At 39.0% G+C, this 24,961-nt stretch overlaps 1 protein-coding gene across 7 annotated transcripts in view; it reads left to right on the forward strand.

Moving 5' to 3' along the window:
• Nucleotides 1–7,003: 7,003 nt before the first annotated feature.
• Nucleotides 7,004–24,961, forward strand: part of PAM (peptidylglycine alpha-amidating monooxygenase) — a 172,844-nt gene continuing 154,886 nt past the window's right edge. For all 7 annotated transcript variants that reach the window (XM_052644035.1, XM_052644036.1, XM_052644037.1 and 4 more), the window contains exons 1-2: nucleotides 7,004–7,163; nucleotides 8,193–8,313. In XM_052644035.1, coding sequence (XP_052499995.1) covers nucleotides 7,075–7,163; nucleotides 8,193–8,313 — 210 coding nt within the window. In that variant the 5' untranslated portion in view covers nucleotides 7,004–7,074. The remainder of the gene's footprint in view (nucleotides 7,164–8,192; nucleotides 8,314–24,961) is intronic.

Genomic DNA, 24,961 nt, shown 5'->3' on the forward strand with positions numbered 1-24,961 from the left:
TGAGTGGCCAATATTTTTATTTGATTCTTTGAACAATTACTCATTTAAACTATTGTTCTGGATTTTCTTTTCTTCGTTTCGAATAAAACTGGAAAAGAATGGACTGCTTACTTTGTAAAAGCCAAATTAGCCTTATGGTCCTCTGGACTAGGCTGTACTTACCACATAACAGTACTGTTCCTGGAATTAATATTTGTAGAAGTATAAACTATACATCATTCTTACTAAGAATTTATTTATAATGTGCAAACAGAATATTTGCTCTGTATTACAAATAAGATAGTAAATCTGAGTCTGCAGCTTAAGTCTAGGAGGCAGAACCTTTCCTACTTGCTTGTCAAATATTCCCTGCTCCCCACTGGAGCTCTGTGCACTGTTCATGAAATACACACTCCCCATCTCCCATGGCGTAAACCCAACCTCACTCCAAGTGCTTGGTCAGAACCACCCTCTTCCACCAAAGACTGTTCTACCTATCTCTTTTCTCCTACCATCCTCTTGAAGGTTGAATTGATCTTTCTTTCCTCAAAATTCTGAGTCTCTATTATAGTAGGGCTTCTCTGGTGGCTCAGATGGTAAAGCATCTGTCTGCAACTCAGGACACCCAGCTTTGATGCCTGGGTTGGGAAGACCCCCTGGAGAAGGGAATGGCAACTCACTCCAGTATTCTCACCTGGAGAATTCCATGGACAGAAGAGCATGGGGGGCTAGAGTCCATGGGGTTGCAAAGAGTTAGACACAACTGAGCGACAAACACTTTCACTTTTATACTACTCTCACAAGAATGCTACATTCTAACTATACTTTATATTATTTGTGTCAAGTCCTCATCTCCCTTCACATAAGTTCAGTCGCTCAGTCGTGTCTAACTCTTTGCAACCCCATGGACTGCAGCACTCCAGGCCTCCCTGTCCATCACCAACTCCCAGAGTTGACTCAAACTCATGTCCATTGAGTCAAACTCATGTCCATTGAGTCAGTGATGCCATCCAACCATCTCATCCTCTGTCGTCCCCTTCTCCTCTTGCCTTCAATTTTTCCCAGCATCAGGGTCTTTTCAAATGAGTCAGTTCTTCGCATCAGGTGGCCAAAGCATTGGAGTTTCAGCTTCAGCATCAGTCCTTCCAATGAACATTCAGAATTGATTTCCTTTAGGATGGACTGGTTGGATCTCCTTGCAGTCCAAAGGACTCTCAAGAGTCTTCTCCAACACCACAGTTCAAAAGCATCAATTTTTCAGTGCTCAGCTTTCTTTATGGTTCAACTCTTACATCCGTACATGATGACTGGAAAAACCATAGCTTTGACTGGACAGACCTTTGTCAGCAAAGTAACGTCTCTGCTGTTTAATATGCTGTCTAGGTTGGTCATAGCTTTTCTTATAAGGAGCAAGTGTGGTTTAATTTTATGGCTGCAGTCACCATCTGCAGTGATTTTGAAGCCCAAGAAAACAAAGGCTGTCACTGTTTCCATTGTTTCCCATCTATTTGCCATGAAGTGATGGGACCAGATGCCATGATCTTAGTTTTTTGAGTGTTGAGTTTTAAGCCATCTTTTTCACTCTCCTCTTTCACTTTCATCAAGAGGCTCTCTAGTTCATCTTCACTTTGTGCCATAAGGGTGATGTCATCTGCATATCTGAGGTTATTGATATTTCTCCCAGCAGTCTTGATTCCAGCTTGTGCTTCATCCAGCCTGGCATTTCGCATGATGTACTCTGCATATATGTTAAATAAGCAGGGTGACAATATATAGCCTTGATGTACTCCTCCTTTCCTATTTGGAACCAGTCTGTTGTTCCATGTTCAGTTCTAACTGTTACTTCTTGACCTGCATACACATTTCTCAGGAGACAAATCAGGTGGTTTGGTATTCCCATCTCTTGAAGAATTTTCCAGTTTGTTGTCATCCACACAGTCAAAGGCTTTAGCATAATCAGTGAAGCAGAAGTAGATGTAATTCTGGAATTTTCTTGCCTTTTCTATGATCCAAGGGATGGTGGCAACTTGAATTTTGGTTCCTCTGCCTTTCGTAAATCCAGCTTGATCATTTGCAAGTCCTCGGTTCATATACTGTCGAAGCCTGGCTTGAAGAATTTTGAGCATTGCTTTGCTAGCGTGTGACGACAGAGGATGAGATGGTTGGATGGCATCACCGATTCAATGGACATGAGTTTGAGTAAACTCCGGGAGTTGGTGATGGACAGAGAGGCCTGGTGTGCTGCAGTACATGGTGTCGCAAAGGGTTGGACACAACTGAGCAACTGAACTGAACTGAACTGACATAAGTGCAATTGTGCAGTAGTTTGAAGATTTTTTGGCATTGCCTTTCTTTGCAATTGGAATGAAAACTGACATTTTCCAGTCCTGTGGCCACTGCTGAGTTTTCCAAATTTGCTGGTATATTGAGCACAGCACTTTCACAGCATCATCTTTTAGGATTTGAAATAGCTCAGCTGGAATTGCATCACCTTCACTAGTTTTGTTTATAGTGATACTTCCTAAGGCCCACTTGACTTCACACTCCAGGATGCCTTGCTCTAAGTGAGTGATCACACGATTGTGGTTATCTGGGTCATTAAAATCTTTTTTGTATAGTTCTTCTGTGTATTCTTGCCACCTCTTCTAATATCTTCTGCTTCTTTTAGGTCCGTACCATTTCTGTCCTTTATTATGCCCATCTTTGCATGAAATGTTCCCTTGACATCTAATTTTCTTCAAGAGATCTCTGGTCATTCCCATTCTATTATTTTCCTCTATTTCTTTGCATTGATCACTGAGGAAGGCTTTCTTATCTCTCTTTGCTGTTCTTTGGAACTTTGCATTCAGATGCTTCTATCTTTCCTTTTCTCCTTTGCCTTTCGCTTCTCTTTTCTCAGCTATTTGTAAGGCCTCCTCAGACAACCATTTTGCTTTTTTGCATGTCTTTTTCTTGGAGTTGGTTTTGATCACTGCCACCTGTACAATGTTATGAACCTCCGTCCATAGTTCTTCAGGCACTCTGTCTATCAGATCTAATCCCTTGAATCTGTTTGTCACTTCCACTGTATAATCGTCAGTGATTTGATTTAGGTCATACCTGAATGGTCTAGTAGTTTTCCCTATTTTCTTCAATTTAAGTCTGCATTTTGTAATAAGGAGTTCATGATCTGAGCCACAGTCAGCTCCTGGTCTTGTTTTTGCTGACTTTAGAGGTTGCAAGGAATGCAATTAACCTGACTTTGGTGTTGACCATCTGGTGATATCCATATGTAGAGTCATCACTTCTGTTGTTGGAAGAGGACGTTTGCTATGAATAGTGCATTCTCTTGGGAAAACTCTGTTAGCCTTTGCCCTGCTTACCTGTTACTCCTTGTATCTCTTGACTTTTACTTTTGCATTCCAGTCCCTTTTGATGAAGAAGACATCTTTTTTGGGTGTTAGTTCTAGAAGGTCTTGTAGTTCATCATCGAACCATTCAACTGCAGCTTCTTCAGCATTACTGGTCAGGGCATAGACTTGGATTACCATGATATTGAATGGTTTGTCTTGGAAATGAACAGAGATCATTTTATCTTTTTGAGATTGCACCCAAGTACTGCATTTTGGACTCTTTTGTTGACTATAAGGGCTACTCCATTTCTTCTAAGAGATTCTTGCCTGCAGTAGTAAATATAGTGGTCACCTGAATTAAATCCACCCATTCCCATCCATTTTAGTTCACTGTTCCCTACAATGTCGATGTTCAATCTTGCCATCTCCTGTTTGACCACTTCCAATTTACCTTGAGTCATGGAGGTAACATTCAAGGTTCCTGTGCACTACTGTTCTTTACAATATCTGACTACTTCCATCACCAGTCACATCCACAACTGGATGTTGCTTTTGCTTTGGCTCTGTCTCTTCATTCTTTCTGGAGTTATTTCTCCACTGATATCCAGTAGCATATTGGGCACCTTCCAACCTGGGGAGGTCATCTATCAGTGTCATATCTTTTTGCCTTTTCATACCATTCATGGGGTTCTCAAGGCAAGAATGCTGAAGTGAATCATCTCCGTTAATAGAACATATTCTCCTTTAGTTTTATTCATTTTCGAAAACCCCAACATATACTATTTTGTACAAAAAGTGAAATTACAGCATTTTTTTGATTGTTGTTTAGTTGTTAAGTCACATCCATCTCTTTTGAGACCTGATAGACTGTAGCCCACTAGGCTTCTCTGTCCATGAAATATCCCAGGCAAGAATACTGAAGTGGATTGCCATTTCCTTTTCCAAGGGGTCTTCTGGACCCAGCAATCACACCCAAGTCTCCTGCATTGGCACGCAAGTTCTTTTCCAGTGAGCTACCTGGGAAGCCCCATGTTTTGATTAGAGAATGAATTATATCAAAGAACTCTATTTTGAATTTTTTTAATCCTAAAAATACTAGGATTTGAATATTATGTATACATATATATATATATTTGTTGTTGTTGATGATACATGCATACACACACACATACATTTCACAGTCATCAGGCATTGTAAAATAAGAAATAGAAAGATTAGACATGATGTTTTTCATATGATGATTTGTATTTTGTCTTTAGTTTACAAAATGTCAAGAACCAAGAAGCATAATTAGCTTTCATTTCTGTAAGACCTTTTTTTCCATTCATGGCTGCCAATACCAACTTTGCTTTTACCCACAACTTCAGTTCCCTTTTCTTTCAGTGGGTGGTTCAGGGACATCAAAGGTAATAAAATCAAAGAGATAAGTGGAATCTTTTTTCAAACACTAGTAGTTAAGGATGTGTTTCTGCTAAAGAATGTTAATACTAAATTTGTTTTCAAGTGTTTGTATAATTCTGTATCTCCCTGCCAACTAGAAGAAGGACTGTCCTTGAATCCTGTTCTGCATGAAACAGAAAAAATATAATCCCTTCTTCACATATATTTAAAGAGGAAAAGAACTTGGGGAATGTTAAGCATTGTCATTTCATAGGACTGTATTTCGTTGTAAACAAAAGCAATTGCATAGCCTTCAGGCAGTTGTTTCTCTTCTTTCCTTTACCCACAGGATTGGACAAAGCTAAAGGCTTTTGTTCCGAAAGCTCACACAGCAAGCCAAAGAGAAAGTTCAAACAAATATCATCAGTCTTTTAAAAATGTCATTGCTTATGTAAATTAACTGTGGTCATTGGTTGCTGGGGAGCCTCAAGCATCCTTGCATAGGTTGGATAGTCAATCATGTTTTATTTATAGTTTATGTAACCTATGTTTCTTCTAGAAAGCAATGACCGTGAACTCTTCTAATTTCAAGTTTAGGTCATACTTTCTGTTTGTCTTAGTTTACTTTTTGTTTGATTTTTTGTTTGTTTTGCTTAGATTAGATTCACTCTCTTGTGATTTCCAGGGAATGATTTAGATGCTAATTTATTATTGTGGAGCACTTCTGTATGATCTTACTGATTTTTTTTTTTTTTACCATTATTCATCTGGCCAGTGGATTTATTTGTGACTCAGAACTTTAAGAAATCTTTTCCTTTAAAGTATTTTCCTATAAAGTATCTTTGTATTGTGAATGATACATTTTAAAATAACACCTTGCTAAAATATACATACTTGATACACAGTCTGAAATATATTCAGAATAAGAGTAAAGTCAAAACACACACGTTTTATAATTTAGCCTAATTGAGTCCTCTTCACAAAATGTTGAGATATTGCATTAGTTCTGTATGGCCTGATGTTTATATTGTTTTAGATCATACTCTCTGTATATAAAATTCATGTGGGGGTCAGCTGAGATTCTCCTTACTGCTTCTAATTGCCTTGCACTGTAAGTCTCCAAACTTTATTCAGGAATGAATATCTTTTGGGAGGCATGCCTTCTAAGTAAGGAATTACTATTTGTATGTTAGATGCAGGATTTTTAAATAGGTGCTTACATTTCATATTTGGTGTTAGCTATAGATATTTGATTTGTTTTAAAAATGATTCTGAGAACTTCAGTGATTACTTCTGTGACGATCATTCTTGGCAGGGGTTATCTTTCTCCTCAGATCTGTGATGTGTGTGTGTGTATATATATGTATATATATATATGAACATGCCTTTGTTCTCAAAGTCTTCTCCTATCTGATTACTCTCGTATATAAACTCTGCTTTAGTTTCTTTCTTTTTTCTTTTCTTTTGCCTTAGCCTGTCATTTGTATGAAAAACTTCGTTACATTCAAGAACCAAGAAGCATAATTCGCTTTCATGTCTATAAGACCTTTTTCTCCATTCGTGGCTGCCAATAGCAACTTTGCTTTTACCCACAACTTCAGTTCCCTTTTCTTTTAGTGGGTGGTTCAGGGGCATCAAAAGTAATACAATGAAAGAGGTATTAAGTGCAGATATTAAAACCAGCAGAGGTATCAAGTGCATTTTCCATTCTAGAAGGGAGTGAGTGACATAGCAAGTGAAGAAATCCGGAGGCAGGGGTGAATGTGAGGGGAAAGGCGGGGGGAACGAAGTCGCAGAGAAGAGGAGAAGAGCGGGTGTGAGAGAGGAGAAAGCAGGGAAAGGCAGAACTGGGGGGCTAAGGGGGTTTGTGAAATCTGAAGGAGGGCGGGTTTGGGGGCGGGGGGAGGTCAACAGACCCGCATTTTCACCAGGCTTGGGCTCAAGCTTGCGGAGCGACGAACGGATGAAAGCACCTCAGCTGGGATTTGCTGAGGGGACGCACGCCGTCATGTGTTTAGTCATCCATTATCTGCTTCTATTTTCTGCAGGTTCCGGACGATGACTGACGCGGGTTTGTGTGGGAGCCCTCCCCGCCCCTGTCCCGCCCGAGCGATAAGCATCCCGCGCGTCTAACTCGCCGCCCCCCGCCGCCGGCTCTGAGGGGAGGCGCGCTTCCGCTCGCGGACCTGACAGAAGTCCCGGCTTCCCGCGGGCGCTGAGCGCGCGCGGCGCTGCTGTGTGGCTGCCGCGGGGACGCCCGCCGCGCCCCGGGCCATGAAGTAGTGGCTGCCGGCGGCGCCGCGGCCCGGTCCTCCCGGCGCTCCTCCCGCCCGCCCGGCGCCGCGCCGTCCGGTCCTCCCGGCCGGGCCGGAGCGCCGAGGACATGGCTGGCTTTCGGAGCCTGCTAGTTCTCCTCTTCGTGTTTCCCAGCGGCTGTGTGGGCTTCCGAAGCCCACTTTCTGTCTTTAAGAGGTGGGTGTTTGTTTTTTTGTTTTTGTTTATTTATTTCTAAACAGGCGACATGTGGTTTGGATGGTTTCTGTGCATGCTGTTGAAAAAAAAAAAAAAAGGAAGAGTGTTGGAGAAATATACGTGGTTGATTCACTTGGCCGCAATCCTTGGGAATTTTGACACAGTTAAACTTCTTGTAAAAGTTCCCCCTTACAGAAAAAAAAAAAGCCCCCTCGCCTCCACCCCCCTGTCCTGTATAGCTAAACTGTCCTGGCTTTCAGAACTCCCAATTAGAAGTTGTGATTTCCAATACTCATCACTCCCTCTTGGGGAGACAATTTGAGAAAGTATAATATCGTCATTTAGGCTGGAATGCCTTCTTGTTTGTAACAGCCTGAAGAATGAGATATAAAGGTAGGTAACTGGTGGAGAGAAGCAGATCACAGACTGTAAGAGCTCACAAGAAAGCATTGAGCTGTATATACTCTTCATAATTACCGTGTTAAATATTTATGCACTTGTACATTTGTAATTCACATCACAGGCTCCCCCCTCCAGGACCTCCCGTCCCCCGCCGCCCCGCCATCATAAAACTCTGCCTTCTAGCGATGTTATTGTTGGTTTTTTTGTTTCTGACTAGTAATATCGGACACTCATAAAAGGAGTCACAAAATTTTTTACTGGCTTTTAGTAATATTTCTGCCTTGAGAAGATTGACAGGCCTATGATAATTCTGATTGACTAATACTGTACTTTCATTAACAGAAACATATATATTTTGACAGGTTTATATTGAATCAAGTTTTGAATGTAGCCTGCTTGGTTGCTTTGATTATGTTTTGCTCACAAGCTGGGTGCATGTTGCTCTTGGACTATATGATCCGATTCTGAGAATGTTATAGAATATTATGTGATAATTACATCTTTTCATTGTGTCTAAGTCAACAATATTTAGTCTTAAAGTCATAGAATTCCTTTTTTTTCCTCTTCCCATGTCCAGTTAAAATTCCATTATGTTCAAGGATGTTGAAATTGTCTTCTTTTTTTAAGGTTTAAGGAAACTACCAGATCATTTTCCAATGAATGTCTTGGTACCACCAGACCAGTAATTCCTATTGATTCATCAGATTTTGCATTGGATATTCGCATGCCTGGGGTCACACCCAAACAGGTGAGAGGAAGTCTGTATTTCATTATTTGTGTGTTCTATATACAGACTGTAATTAAAACAAAGAAACTGCATTTACAGCAGGAGTAACTTCTTTGAAAAGTAGGCATTTTGTTTCAAGATTCCTCAAATAGGGCTAGAATAATTAAGTATTGTAAAGAGGACTAAATTTTTTAAGGTAAATCTTTCAGTTAAATTTCTTTTTAAAAATTTTACCTGTATTATTTGTGGTTTGAAATGGAACCTTGAAAATTTAAGTCTCAGTGGAGTAATCGCCTTGGTAATGCAGCATGTAAGTATGTATTAAAATATGAAAAAATATTCTAATAAAGGAAAATGATATTGAGCAGCTGCATCTAAGAGATTAAGTGGTTTAAATACCCCTCTATTGCAGCCACAAATTGAGAAATGAAATCATGTGTTTACTGCCAAGAATTTGGAAAATACGTATTCCACACTTTTAAAAGTTAAAAAAAAAAGCTGTTCATACAGGTGGCTGATTGTGAGTTTTCTTTAGCTTAATCTGCTTGTCATAGGAGAGATATCTGACGAAGTAGAAGCAAAACTACCATGGTGACTTACAGAGCATTTTGAGTAGAACTGGATTGTGGCTGTGGCTTTCCCTGTTTTGGGGATTCAGAGGATTCTCAAACCCACAGCTGTCATGTGTGCAAAGTGTTTCAGTAGGCATGAAAAGGCCAGAATTAATTATGCTTTTCAGCCAGGCAGTGCCGGGATTTATGTGTGTCATTAAAAGGTAAGCTTCGTTTATAAAGGGCTGCAGAGAAAGGGGAAGACCTGGGTATTGTAGAGCTGCCATGGCTGATGACTCATTGCTGCAGATGACATTCTGGTTTTTAAATTTTCTTTCTATTTTAAAGTACAGAGAAAAGAAAAGTATCCTACAGATTGGGGAGAATTCTTTTGAAATTGATGTTCAGAAGCTCTAAGAAAATACAGGAGGTCTTTTTTGGAGGACTGAGGATTAACGTTCATTTATTTGAATACCTGTGTATGATTTAAGTACCTGTAAATAACTGCTATTGTCAAATTGGCCCTCACCCTTCACCCTTGCCCATCCACAAGTGACCAGGCAGGTGACTTTTCTGTATGTTTAGTTATTAGCATCCTGGCCTTTAATTTGGTACGGCCTTTATTTAGTTAGTACTTAATAAAAAGAGATATCATCAGATTGGGAATAGGAGAGAACGGTGATATTTACTCACTTATGAAGTGTGCTTCTTCATGTCTGTTCTCACTTTCAAAAGTGATTTTCCCCCTATATTTGCTTAAAATGACTTTGTAATACTTTTTTAAAATACTCACTAATTAGTCTTTAAGCACTCTTTTCCTACAGGAATATCATTATTTTCTCAAATAATCACTTGTTGTAGTTCATTGTTATTCTCTGTTTTTTTTCCTTCTCATTATTTTACAGTAAAAACATTTAAATTATTTAGCAGTAATAAAAATAGGTAACTGTTTGGAGTGAACATTCTCAGAAAGAGTTCCTAGAGGAATTGATTATAAAAGAATGAAAAGGAACTCGATTTGCATAAGATAAAATGTGTTATCTCAGTTTTTATAATCTTACAATTATCAAAATAACTGGAAAAAAGAACATATATTAATGAGTAGAGGACAGCTTGTTATTTGCACTGTCTGCATTCAGCTTCGCTGTCTGTGTGCAGTGAACATTTGCTGGTTGCCTTTCCAGCATACCATCCCTCATTGCTTCTACTCTGAAACCATATCCTGCCTACCCAGGATCCAGAGATGGAGCACCTGGACTAGGATTAGCAGATCACTTCATTCCAGTTCCCCTTCCATGGTGACTGATTCAGAAGAAGGTGTGGGATCTAGACCAATCCAGTGAAACCTTAGGACTTTGGCTGGGAATGCATTTTTTTTGTTGCATGTAAGCAAAAGGCATCTATCTAGTCTTAGGGTCTGCTGAGTTCTTGAGAGGAGCCAGGTCTAGAGTAAAACTAACACCATAGATGGCAATGCAGGTTCTCAGTGACATTGCTACTTACGGAGTTATCCCTTGTGTTAGCCTTTTTCGTTTCAACCAGACTGAGTTGGATTTTCTGTGACTTTTAACTGAAACCACCTAGCTGGGCAGCTGATTTGATTGTTCTGTTTGGTCAGCTCAGAACTGGTTGTTGACTGTTTCTTCTGCTTTCCCTGGCCCTCTCTATTGACCACGTGCCACAAGTATTTACTGACTTGATCTGGCTGATATATATATATATATATATCAGCCAGATCAATATATATATATATATATATATATAAGTCATACACCTCATACACCTTCATGCGTGCGTGCATGTTAAGTTGTTTCAGTCATATCCGACTCTTTGTGACCCTATGAACTGTAGCCCTCCTCTGTTCATGGCATTCTCCACTCAAGAACACTGGAGTGGGTTGCCATTTCCTTCTCATGGGATCTTCCTGACCCAGGGATCGAGCCCTTATCTCTTATGTCTCCTGCATTGACAGGCAGGTTCTTTACCACTAGTGCCAGAAATGATAATTATACCCATGTTGAGTATACCCAAGGAGAGATGGAAACAAAAACGCTTTTCTCCTAAACTTTGTGTTCTTAGTGAGAAAGATCTAGAACTGTGATGAGTACTTTTGGTGCAACAAGTATTCTTTTCTTAAAATGCAAATGAAACTTAATACAGATCCTCAAGAGGAAAGAGATAAGAAGGCGAAGAAAGAAAAAAAAAAGAAAAACTACTAGAGGATGGAAATAAACTATGAAAAGGAGTAAGAACAATTGGCCAAAATACATGGAGAAAATGATAAAGGACAAAAATAAAAGGAGAAAGAAATCAAGAAAAACCATAGTATGAAGATTAGAACATACAAGAATCATATAAGAAAAAAGGAGTAAGAAAAATGTGGGAACAAAGAAGGGCCTTGAGAAGTTAAAATGTGTGTGTGTGTGTGTGTGTGTGTGTGTGTGTGTGTGTGTGTGTGTTAATGGCAGAAGATCAAGAAGAGCAACAAATGTTAAGGAAAGAAGAAACTGAGAAGCTAGAAACTGAGTTGGTAACTAGGCAGACCAGGTTGTTTGAAGAGATATATTCACCCAACAGATTTTTTTTTTAACAAAGAAAATCTTAAGTTTTGGCAATAAGAAATGATGCATCAATTAATCTGATTTAAGTGTTTTCCTTGGGGAACTTTAGATTGTTAGGCAGGTTTGGATAGAGAAACAAGCAGATATTGAGTAGAGATGGAAAGAACCTTAGCTATAATACAGGTAGCACATCTAATTAATTCTGTTGATGCAATACAGATCTAGATCAATGTCTTACTAAAGAATATCCAGTCATGTCAGACCTCTGAGATGCAGTCCATTCAACCATTCCATAGACTTCAGAGCAGCCGTAAAAGGCTTAAAAATAGCTTAAAAGGCTTAAAAATTGCTCCCATATAAACCAGCTTCAGAGAATCTAAGTAGTTTATTATTTATTTCTATGTCAATTTTATATTCAAAGTGGGCTCACTATTTCTTTTTTATGACTTAAAATTTAAAAAAGTAATTTCTTTCTTCTTTAATAAACTTCTTGTTAATCAGTGTTTTTCAGGCATTGGCAAGATGAGGGAGATGAGCAACCAGCTACTAAGTAGCCTAGAACAGAGGTAAAGTGGGGCTTCCCTGATATCTCACTTGGTAAAGAATCCACCTGCAGTGCAGGAGATCCCAGTTCGATTCCTGGGTTGGGATAATCCTCTGCAGAAGAGAATGGCTACCCACTCCAGTATTCTTGCCTAGACAATTCTATGGACAGAGGAGCCTGGGGGGCCACAGTTCCGTGGTGTCGCAGAGTCGGACACAACTGAGCGACTAACACTTTCAAGTAGAATCTGGTGTCTGATGTCACCGACTTCCAATCCAGATCCTTGAAGTGGTGGTATTTTGAGACTCTTTCTTTTAGCACATTTTCTTCTTCATTTGATTTTCTTTCTACCCAGGGATGCTGTGGGTTTTTGCTGTCACCAGCTCTCATATCAACAAATAAAACAGTTTGATAAACTGCCAGCTCATGATCACTGTAAGGTGCTATCATCAATTTGATGTGTTAACTCTCCCATGGAGGTTTGATTATAAAATAACTAAAGCATAATTACAGTGATTTTACATAAAGTATATCATCTCAATCTAAGCCAAATCTAGTTGGCTAAAATGTAGGCTTTGGAACCAGGCTGACAGCCTTTTTGTTACAGCTCTTGTGGTGTCAGTTCAGGAATTTTCTTAACTAGCTGGTCTTGCCCCTTCTTCTATAGACACAATAATAATAGTACCTACCTAGGATAATTCTGAAGACTGAGCAAGGTTGTACCAGTAGTATTGTTTAGTTGCCCTGTACATGCTAAGTTCTCCCAAAATATGAGTTCATTGTCATTGAAAGAACCTTAAGATGAGAAAGAAATTACCAGCCCTTATACTTTTAGTAATTGTTTCATAGGGTAGATAAGACATCATAATAATAAGAAAGGTGGCCAGTGAAGAAAAATAGGAGGTTTGAACCTGGGTGAGAGAAATCTGGGAAAATAAGCAAAGAAGTAAATCTTTCAGTGTGCTTATTCTTGAGTAATTTCCATTAAAAATGGCCCTTATGATCAGGGAATGAACACGGAGAATGGATGTTTTTCTCAAAGTTCTTATATATCTTTTATGCCTAGAAAAAAAGTTATCAAAAGCAGTTCTTCAATATGAAACTTTAATTTTTTTCTGTATTTATTTGAAGTCAGCCTGGATTTCTTCACTCTGCTTGGAACTTTGTACATGGACCTCACTAAAAAATTACTCTTGTCTAAGTCCTTTCAGATCCTGTGTTTACAGAGCATTTATTTAATTGTTGTTTGTGCCGCATAGGTTCTCTGAAGTCTTGGTTTAAGGATTCACAAATTAAATTAATTTGTAAAAAAATATAATTTTATAAAAGTTAAATATTTTCTCTTGAACCTAATAACTCTAAATCATGTGATAATTGAATTTCTTTCCATCAGGATGTGTTAGGCTGTCATTTTCTTCCCTTATTTTGGGAGCGATTTGAGAACTATGAAGGAAAACACTTTTTCCTTTCTGAACTGCTTGCAAATTCTGGTCTCATTCTGTGTTTATCTTTTGAAGAGTCACAGATCATGCTTGAAAATGAGAAGATGGTCTTCCTCTGTGCTCCCGAGCACAAATATCTATCACCAGGAATGAAAGAAAACCGAAGAGTTCTGAATTTAAAAATCAGACACTCTAGAGCAACAAGTTGAAAAACTTGAAATTAGAGCCTTAAATTTTCACTTGTTTCAAAATAATGGTGAAAGAATGTAGTCATTCAAATGGAACCAGAATGAAGAAAATACTTCCTACAAAATTTTCTCAAGAGCTTCTCAAAATCCTTCTCTGTTTTTGCTTTTTTTCTCCCCCATGAACAACAAACATTAGGAAATGTTTACTAATATATTTTAACTTTTTTATTTTCTAATGGAAGAAAGGAAAAATTTCCCTTGCTGCCACAAGGCATGTGCAATCACATGATAAGCACCTAGCTCTCATACGCTTTTCTTACTGTACTAGCTTAGGAAATCAGTTTTAAAATATCAAGCTGTTATCATAACATCACTTATAAACAGCATTTCCTAAGGATATGTGTTTATCAAAGAGGTAATACATAATACAAGGTAAATGCAGAATTGTGGTGCTTTCATTTTCTTATGTTGAGAATGCTGATTAAACTTTTTCATGTAAAATCATTTAGTTGTACAGAAGTTTGACTTATGACTGATTTGGGGGTATATTGTAATAGGTTAAATCTAGGTATTTTAAATTCAATCATTATAGGGGAAAAGTTTCCCCAGCCAGAGCTTAAAATTGAGGACAAGATAGGAAAGGAGCCCAGAAAAATGAAGCTTTACTGGAATAATTTTTAGTTCTTTGGGGTTTGTAATTTACTTGTCTCCTTTCTAGTTATTATTATGTAATATTTTCATTAAAAAAATAAAAACTCTTGTTTTCTTTTGAGCACAAAAATAAAAGGAAGGGAGACACTCCACCCTTCTGTGTCTCCATTTTCCCTCACAGGCCAGTTTGACTTTCAGATTAAGCCTTATTGCACAAAAGGAGAAAATTAACGTCAGCCTCTGGGCATCAGCCTTAGGTTAGCTGTTCTCACTGTAAAGAATGGATCCGAAGCAGCTGGGCAGCGCCCAGGGGCGATTCCCACCTGACTTGAGACCTTGAACGTGCAACCCTGCCGTTGGTTTCCTGACCACCTCTGAGTGTTTGGCAGTCACGTTCCTTTCTACTTTCCATAGTCCTCTGACCTGCCCACCACTACGCGGCATCCTCTTCTGACCCAGTCTGTACACTAGAACACACATGGCTGATGGTATTTGACTGAGAGCAGCTGTCTGGACAATATTAAGCATTGTGAGGCCAGGATTGTGAAACACCTCCAGTAGCCCGTCCTGCACCAGGGCATTTCTGTTGCAGTGAAGAAAAGACCATGGGTGAAAACTGGTTGCATTAAGTCATTGTCTTAAAATGAACAGTATTCTTGCCTTTTAGTGTTTCTTTTTCCTCTGTTCTTCGTTATTTCTCTCTTTATGAAAATCTAGAAGCATGGTGATCTTGCTATTGAAGAAGGGAAATCAAGAAATATCCAAATTCTGGAGTAGTATGTGTTTTTTATTTAGAAAGACTTAGGCAATGTGTATAAAATGCCAAGATTTGGAAAAAGAGCAGCAAAAGAGATTAAAATGGTATGCCCTTCCCCTTCCCCAAACCAAGGAAGAACTATTACTTCTTTCACCAATAGAGAAGCTAATGGCAAAGAAAATTTAGTGGTTATTAGAAAGGAAGGTCACCAGCCCTTGTTTTGTTTGCTTAGCTGTGTCATATTGTTTTTTTCCTCTTTCTTTTTTGGAAGTTCAGGATTGGTATCATGTAGGATGCTAATTGTCAAATTCTTAAATTGTATTTGGACTTCCCTGGTAGCTCAGACGGTAAAGCATCTGCCTACAATGTGGGAGACCTGGGTTCAATCCCTTGGTCAGGAAGGTCTCTTGGAGAAGGAAATGGCAACCCACTCCAGGATTCTTGCCTGGAAAATCCCATGGACAGAGGAGCCTGGTAGTTATAGTCCATGGGGTTGCAAAGAGTTGGGCACAACTGAGCGACTTCACTTTTCACTTCACTTAAGTTGTATTTATTTATATAATTCACCTCTTGCTTTATTAGCAAGCCTCAATTATACAAATAAATAGAATACAAAAAAATGGCTCTTGTAAACAGCTAAAGTCTCATATAGTTCATTGCTAATTATATAAGTTTAAAGTATGATGCTTCCTCCTTATGTTTACTAAAACCTATTTAATGTCCACTTAGGGAAGATTGAACTATTAATGAGGTTTGCTACCGTGAAAATAATCTAAACATGTCACATATCTGCGTTCAGTCTTGTAAATATATATATAGAGAGAGATATATATATACGCATATATAGAGAGAGACAGAGACCATTTTTTTCCTTTTTTTATTAAAAATGAGAAACAGAAAGGAGACTTCTATTTTCAGTTAATGTTTGATATTTTCGAATTAACAGGATACCTAAGGATATTAGAAAAAATAGCTACTGTATAAGAGTCTCCCTTATAATCACCTATTTTCTTAATAAGATTTAGAGTCCTTTTTTTTTTAATTGGTTAATTTTTTTAAAGAGAAAACATTTACTCAGTGCTCATTATGTAACACTACTGTATCAGTCATTTTACAAGCATTGTCTTACTAATTCTCATAAAAACTTTGTGTTCAGGGTACAAATATTCCAATTCTTTTATATGAGAAATTGAAACTCAAGGAGATTAAATAAGCTGTCCATAGCCAAATAGCCTGTAAATTAAAGAACAAGGATTTAAATACAGTTTTACTTGAATTTGAGATGCATGCTTATTTCATAATTCTCTGTTGCTGATCTGTTAATGGCCTCTGTGTTTCTCAGAAATGGTTACCACTATGTATTTTTCTATGTGCATTCATGTGTACACACACGGACGTATTTTTTTATTACACATATATTATAAAATAAAAGCTTTCTTTAGTTAAAAAAAATCAAAATATAAATTACTGGCTCCATCCTAAATTGTTCAGTAACTTTAAAAAAATATTCTCATGTCTTTCTAGAAAGAAATGATGCTAATCTGAATTCTGATAAAATATTCCTGATAAAGGCTATTAAAAGACATATTGCCGTTAACCTAGTTCAGTTTAACACAATTTTGAATTATCCCTGTCTAAATCTAAGCCAGAGATTAGAAAATTATTTCTTAAAGTGTCAGATAGTAAATATTTTCAGCTTGCCAGTCAGCCATAAGGTCCCAGTTGTAACCTCTGTAGTTAGAAAGCAGCCGCAGACAATATGTAAATGATTAGCTTGGCTTTGTTCCCATAAAAAACTTTATTTACTGAAGCAGGCAGCTACCCATAGACTCTTGTCCTTTGATCCCCGATCGAAACCACTACATACGCCATTTAGGCTAATAAATGGATTTAACCTTCCGACATCTCATGAACTGTGTCTTCTGACTTACAGAACATAGAGAATAAAAATACCCATGTATGGTTAACAGCACTATGATCTTTGTTCCATAGTTAGCTATTCAGTTTTTATAAGTAAATGGTCATAAACAAGAGTTCTCTTATTTGAAATACTGTGTATCTTACTTCTCCATCTCGCTAAGTGGCAATTCCTGTCTTACGGTTTCTCTAGACCGAATAGACTGGGGTCTTTCTTGGCTCCTCTTACTCACACCACTTAAATCATGTGCCAGAAAATCCTGTTGGTTCTGCCTTCCAAATATGTCCAGAATCCAGCCCTTTGTCCCCACGCCCAGCTTTCCCACCCTGGCCCCTGCCCCAGCCTCTCATTCCTGGACCTTGAAGAGAGCTCTCCTAACTGACCAGCCTTGCGCTCTTATATCCTGAGAGCCTGTGCTCATTCCTGCAGCCACAGGGATCTTATTAAAACAGAAATCAGACCACATTGCGCTTCTCCAAAGCTCTTTTAAGAGCTTCCCATACCCCTCACATTTAAAAACAAGACTTTATTTTGTTCAGTCGCTCACTCCTGTCTGACTCTTTGCGACCCCATGGACTGCAGCACACCAGGCTTGCTTGTCCATCACCATCTCCCAGAGCTTGCTCAAACTCATGTCCATTGAGTTGGTGATGGCATCCAACCACCTCATCCTGTCGTCCTCTTCTTCTCTTGCCTTCAGTCTTTCCCGGCATCAAGAAATCTTTTCCAATAAGTCATCTCTTTGTAGGAGGTGGCCAAAGTATTTCAGCTTCAGCATCAGTCCCTCCAATGAGTATTTACGGTTGATTTCCTTTAGGATGGACTGGTTTAATCTCCTTGCAGTCCAAGGGACTCTCAAGAGTCTGCTCCAACACCACAGTTCAAAAGCATCAGTTCTTTATGGCAACCTCCAAGGGCTTCCCTGATAGCTCAGTTGGTAAAGAGTCCACCTGCAATGCAGAAGACCCTGGTTCGATTCCTGGGTCGGAAAGATCCCCTGGAGAAGGGAAAGGTTACCCACTCCAGTATTCTGGCCTGGAGAATGCCATGGACTGGACTGTATAGTCCATGGGGTTGCAAACAGTCAGACACGACTCAGCGACTTTTACTTTCCAAAGTTCTTTATTTCTCCTGCAGTCTTTTTCCACTCCTATGTCTCTTATCCCTTATTTCTGTTATAATTATTACGGGGATAAGACATGTAACAGAAATAAGGGATGAAAGACTAGAGCTAGATCAGAACTCTAGCACTGCAGCTTGCAGCTTGCGAGATCTTAGGTGAGCTGCTTAACCTTTCATTTCAGTTCAGTTCAGTCTCTCAGTCGTGTCCAACTCTGAGACCCCATGAATCGCAGCACGCCAGGCCTCCCTGTCCATCACCAACTCCCAGGTTCACCCAAACTCATGTCCATTGAGTTGGTGATGCCATCCAGCCATCTCATCCTCTGTGGTACCCTTCTCCTCCTGTCCCCAATCCCTCCCAGGATCAGAGTCTTTTCCAATGAGTCAACTCTTTGCATGAGGTGGCCAAAGTATTGGGATTTAGCTTCAGCATCAGTCCTTCCAATGAACACACAGGAATGATCTCCTTTAGGATGGACTGGTTGGATCTCCTTGCAGTCCAAGGGACTCTCAAGAGTCTTCTCCAATGCCACAGTTCAAAAGCATCAATTCTTCGGTGCTCAGCTTTCTTCACAGTCCAACTCTCACATCCATACATGACCACTGGAAAAACCATAGCCTTGACTAGATGGACCTTTGTTGACAAAGTAATGTCTCTGCTTTTTAATACGCTGTCTAGGTTGATAATAACTTTCCTTCCAAGGAGTAAGCGTCTTTTAATTTCATGGCTGCAATCAACATCTGCAGTGATTATGGAGCCCCCCAAAATAAAGTCTGACACTGTTTCTACTGTTTCCCCATCTATTTCCCATGAAGTGATGGGACCGGATGCCATGATCTTCGTTTTCTGAATGTTGAGCTTTAAGCCAACTTTTTCACTCTCCACTTTCTCTTTCACCAAGAGGCTTTTTAGTTCCTCTTCACTTTCTGCCATAAAGGTGATGTCATCTGCATACCTGAGGTTATTGATGTTTCTCCCGGCAATCTTGATTCCAGCTTGTGCCTCTTCCAGCCCAGCGTTTCTCATGATGTACTCTGCATATAAGTTAAATAAGCAGGGTGACAATATACAGCCTTGACGTACTCCTTTTCCTATTTGAAACCAGTCTGTTGTTCCATGTCCAGTTCTAACTGTTGCTTCCTGACCTGCATACAGGTTTCTCAAGAGGCAGGTCAGGTGGTCTGGTATTCCCATCTCTTTCAGAATTTTCCACAGTTTATTGTGATCCACACAGTCAAAGGCTTTGGCATAGTCAACAAAGCAGAAATAGATGTTTCTCTGGAACTCTCTTGCTTTTTCCATGATCCAGCAGTTGTTGGCAATATGATCTCTGGTTCCTCTGCCTTTTCTAAAACCAGCTTGAACATCTGGAAGTTCACGGTTCATATATTGCTGAAGCCTTGCTTGGAGAATTTTGAGCATTACTTTACTAGCATGTGAGATGAGTGCAATTGTGCGGTAGTTTAAGCATTCTTTTGCATTGCCTTTCTTTGGGATTGGAATGAAAACTGACCTTTTCCAGTCCTGTGACCACTGCTGAGTTTTCCAAATTTGCTGGCATATTGAGTGCAGCACTTTCACAGCATCGTCTTTCAGGATTTGAAACAGCTCAACTGGAATTCCATCACCTCCACTAGCTTTGTTCATAGTGATGCTTCCTAAGGCCCACTTGACTTCACATTCTAGGATGTCTGGCTCTAGGTGAGTGATCACACCATCATGATTATCTATTTGATACAGTTCTTCTGTATATTCTTAATATCTTCTGCTTCTGTTAGGTCCATACCATTTTTGTCCTTTATCGAGCCCATCTTTGCATGAAGTGTTCCCTTGGTATCTCTGATTTTCTTGAAGAAATCTCTAGTCTTTCCCATTCTGTTGTTTTCCTCTATTTCTTTGCATTGATCACTGAGGAAGGCTTTCTTATCTTTCCGTGTTATTCTTTGGAACTCTGCATTCAGATGCTTATATTTTTCCTTTTCTCCTTTGATTTTCGCTTTTCTTCTTTTCACAGCTAATTGTAAGGCCTCCCCAGACAGCCATTTTGCTTTTTTGCATTTCTTTTCCATGGGGATGGTCTTAAAACCTGTCTCTTGTACAATGTCATGAACCTCCATCCATAGTTCATCAGGCGCTCTGTCTATCAGAGACAGAGTGCCTGACTATCTATTTCTCACTTCCGCTGTATAATCATAAGAGATTTTTTTTAGGTCATACCTGAAACTCCAGTCCTTTGGCCACCTCATGCAAAGAGTTGACTCATTGGAAAAGACTCTGATGCTGGGAGGGATTGGAGGCAGGAGGAGAAGGGGACAACCAAGGATGAGATGGCTGGATGGCATCACTGACTCAATGGATGTGAGTTTGAGTGAACTCTGGGAGATGGTGATGGACAGGGAGGCCTGGCGTGCTGCGATTCATAGGGTCGCAAAGAGTCAGACACCACTGAGCGACTGAACTGACTGACTGACTGAATGAATGATCTAGTGGTTTTCCCCACTTTCTTCAGTTTAAGCCTGAATTTGGCAATAAGGAGTTCATGATCTGAGCCACAGTTGACTCCCAGTCTTGTTTTTGCTGACTGTATAGATCTCCATCTTTGGCTGTTAAGAATATAAACAATCTGATTTTGGTGTTGACCATCTGGTGATGTACGTGTGTAGAGTCCTTCCTTGCGTTGTTTGCTATGACCAATGTGTTCTCCTTGTAGAACTCTGTTAGCCTTTGCCCTGCTTCATTCCGTACTCCAAGGCCAAATTTGCCTGTTACTCTAGGTGTTTCTTGACTTCCTACTTAACCTTTAATGAGCTTCAATTTCCTCATCTTAAAATGGGGATAATAATAGTTCTCACCTGACAGGATTGTAGTTAAGTGAATTATCTGTAAAGCTTAATACCACTCAGGAAATTACTAGTTACTGTTACGTTTGCCCTAAATTATATTTACAGAAGATGAGTTAAGGCATGTTATCAAGTAATTACTGCAAGGCACCAAAGTACCTTAGAAGAGTTGAGATAAAGAATTACAAAGAATCAAGCTGAGCATGAAGAAGGTGATTGCAACAATACTTTAGTCAGGACAACAATTAAATTTTTCTAAACTATATTATATAAACACATGTGTGCTAAGTTGCTTCAGTTATGTCTGACTCTTTGCGCCCCTATGGACTGGACCTGCCAGGCTCCTCTGTTCATGTGATTCTCCAGGCAAGAATACTGGAGTGGGTTGCCATGCCCTCCTCCAGGGCATCTTCCTGACCCAGGAATGGAGTCCACGTCTCTTACATCTCCTGCATTTTCAGGGGGATTCTTTGCCACTGGCACCACCTGGGAAGCCCTATACATGCAGATAGAGTCTGCATTTCTTTCTTTCTTCTTCAGGAAATCTTTGTGGAGGCAGTAGAATTTGCAATGGCACCCCACTCCACTACTCTTGCCTGGAAAATTCCATGGACGGAGGAGCCTGGCAGGCTGCAGTCCATGGGGTCGCTGAGAGTCGGGCACGACTGAGCGACTTCACTTTCCCTTTTCATTTTCATTCATTGGAGAAGGAAATGGCAAACCCACTCCAGTATTCTTGCCTGGAGAATCCCAGGGACGGAGGAGCCTGGTAGGCTGCCATCTATGGGGTCGTACAGAGTCCGACACGACTGAAGCGACGCAGCAGCAGCAACAGCAGTTCGTCAATAGAGAGATTTGGAAACAAACATTTGGAATCCCTATAAAAAGCACCATCCTAGAAATAGTGCTATAAACAGATGACATAATCAGAACGTCAACTTTTATAATTTTGTCTTTAAAAGAATCTGGTAGGTACAGTTTACTAAGAGAAGAGTTACATACCTTTAGGCACCAAAACCATCACTATCAATCATGTAAAACAAATATTCAAAATGAAATTGATCAAAATACATTTATAAAGGAATGTTTGATATATCAAATAGACTCCAAAGAGGAAATGTGTAAAGAAGTTGAATATTTTAGTCAATAGAATAATTTAATATATTTAACACATAGTAAATGTAATTTAACATATATATATAATTTTACATTGTAGAAAGAGAATATACATTTCTAAATATATATAAAATATCCTAAAAATCACATAGCTAGAATTAAGAAACTTCAGCTTTCTACAGTAGAGTTTTATAGCTCTTATCCTCTCTGTGATAACCAATAAAACTAGAATAGACCATGGGGAGATGCTTTGGAAAACAGCTACTTAGAAATTAAGGACCATTATTCTATACAATCCATGAAAAAAGCAGAAAAACAAAACTAAAATTATAAATTATCTATAAAGTGTTGGCAAGGCAAATATTTCAATAACAAAACCCATGAGACCCAGCTAAAGCAGTATGCAGAGAAAATCTGATGGCCTTAAATTCTGCATTGGAGAAGGAAATGGCAACCCACTCCAGTGTTCTTGCCTGGAGAATCCCGCACAGTCGGACAGGACTGAAGCGACTTAGCAGCTGCAGCAGCAGCAGCATGAAAGTAAGTTTAAATAGATAATTCAACTTAAAAAAAGAAAACAGCAGTTAAATCAGCAAAAAGAAAGATTAAAGATAGAAGCTGATATTTATAAAATAGGTCAAATAATAATATAAATGAAATAATAAACCACTTATTTGAATATCCATTAAAATGGATAAGCTCATGGCAAGCCTAACTAAAGACTAAAAACTACAAAAATTATATATTATTTGTAAGTATAAAGAAAACATTTTAGATATTATTTGTACCTCTGTTGGTATGTTTTATAATCTTGAAGAAATGGTGATTTTCTAGAAAATAATTAGCTATCCAGATTGACCTAAAATATATTTAAAAAACTGAACAGACCACTAACTATAGAAGACACTGCTGATGCTGCTAAGTCGCTTCAGTTGTGTCCAACTGTGCGACCCCAGAGATGGCAGCCTACCAGGCTCTTCCGTCCCTGGGATTCTCCAGGCAAGAACACTGGAGTGGGTCGCCATTTCCTTCTCCAATGCATGAAAGTGAAAAGTGAAAGTGAAGTTGCTCAGTCGTGTCCGACTTCGCGATCCCATGGACTGCAGCCCACCAGGCTCCTCCATCTATGGGATTTTCCAAGCTAGAAAGGTAAAACAAAACAAAACAAACAAACAAAAAAACATATATACATACACACAAACTTTTAAAGGTAAGAATTATTTAACCAAGAATAGACTGAGAATGAGTAAAAACATGACAGAGAAAAGACTAATATGCCAAATACATAAAGCGGTCCCACAGACTACTGAGAAGGCAAGCCACCCAAAAGCAATGAAGGATATTAGTTTTAAATTAACAGAATGGAAAAGGCTTAAACCCTGTTAATCATCATAAAAAAGAATCATAAAAAACTAAAGAGAAAAAAATACCGTATTTTTAACTCATTAACATGGCAAAATATATTAAAAAGAGCTATAATAGAGCTTATAAGGATTAAAAGACATGGGCAGGCTCATACATTGTTGGTGGAGAATGCATTGCCACAATCTTTTTAATAAAATTATCTGGCATTACCTTTTAAAGTAAAAATATTTGTATCCTTAAAATTGTGGGAGATCATTCTATAGAATATTATGCAATACAGGGAAGTGTTAGTCACTCAGTCGTGTCTGACTCTTTGCGACCCCGTGGACTACAGCCCGCCAGGCTCCTCTGTTCATGAGATTCTCCAGGTAAGAATACTAGAGTGGGTAACTGTTCCCTTCTCCAGGGGATCTTCCTGAGCCAGGGATCGAACCCATGTCTCCTGCACTGTGGGCAGATTCTCTACTGTCTGAGCCACCAGGGAAGCCCTTAGAATATTATGCATTAAGAGTGAAACTAAGATGGGTCTGTTGTCTTACCTTAGAAGAACTGTCATCGTGTATTAAGTGAGAGAAGCAAACTGCAGAGTCATGTGCAGAGTGTGACCTTGTCTTAATAAAAATGAATAATAAAATGTCTATATATATGGGTCTGTATGGATATACGTTTTTGTACAAGCATGGAGGAAGTTGGAAAAAGGCACTGTAAGCTTGTAAACTCTGGTTCCCTTGGAGAGGCAGTGGAGGAGTATGACAACAGATTTTTTAGTACATATCCAAATTATCTTATCATTAAAAGAACGTCTATTTTATAGTTGCTAAAATTTAACAGAGAAACAAACAATATCACCAGGAAAAAGAATGCCAACAAAAAGAATCATCTACTTTCTTGGTATAAACCCCTAATATTCCAGAAATCTCTAGAGGGGTTTTCCACACAATGCCTCTAATTGATAAATTTTTAATTCCTATTTCTCTGCTTTACAACAGAGGCTCTCTGTTAAGAGAGCCTGATTAATGAAAGAATTTAGGAAATTTGGTACACGTTTAGAAACAAATAGAGCCAGATTTGTAGGGGGTCATTCTTTTATTATAGTCAGTCTGAAGATATTTGCAGAAAGCAACCATGCATATCTTTCCACATTTCCACATGCATATCATTTCCACATTAGCAAGAAAAGTGATGCTCTTTGCACTTATTAGCCCCCAGAAAAATCCTCTTTCTTCACTTATTTTCAGATTTATGTAGTCTGAATTAATATTTCAGTAACGCTATTGAAGAGGAACATTTGGAGCCATTCCACGTGAATGTTGTATTCTTTAAGCAGAAGTGCAGAACATACTCTTTCCAGGCACAGATTGCTTTTCACAGATAAGGTATTCTACTTAATCATGTATAAAGGGACAAATCTGATGTACACCTTTAAGGCATGGCTCTGTCTTAGCATGCAAAAGTCACCCCCTCCAACAAACCTCAGAGCATTTTTGAAGAGGAACATACATAAAAACAGGGAGTACATTGGCTCTGTATACTGCATCATCCTCCCAACTCAGCTAATACAGTATTAAATGAAAACATTTGCCATGGCAACATCGATTTACAAAGGGCAAATG

The sequence above is a fragment of the Budorcas taxicolor genome, chromosome 7, assembly GCF_023091745.1.
Source record: "Budorcas taxicolor isolate Tak-1 chromosome 7, Takin1.1, whole genome shotgun sequence".
NCBI classification, from domain to species: domain Eukaryota; kingdom Metazoa; phylum Chordata; class Mammalia; order Artiodactyla; family Bovidae; genus Budorcas; species Budorcas taxicolor.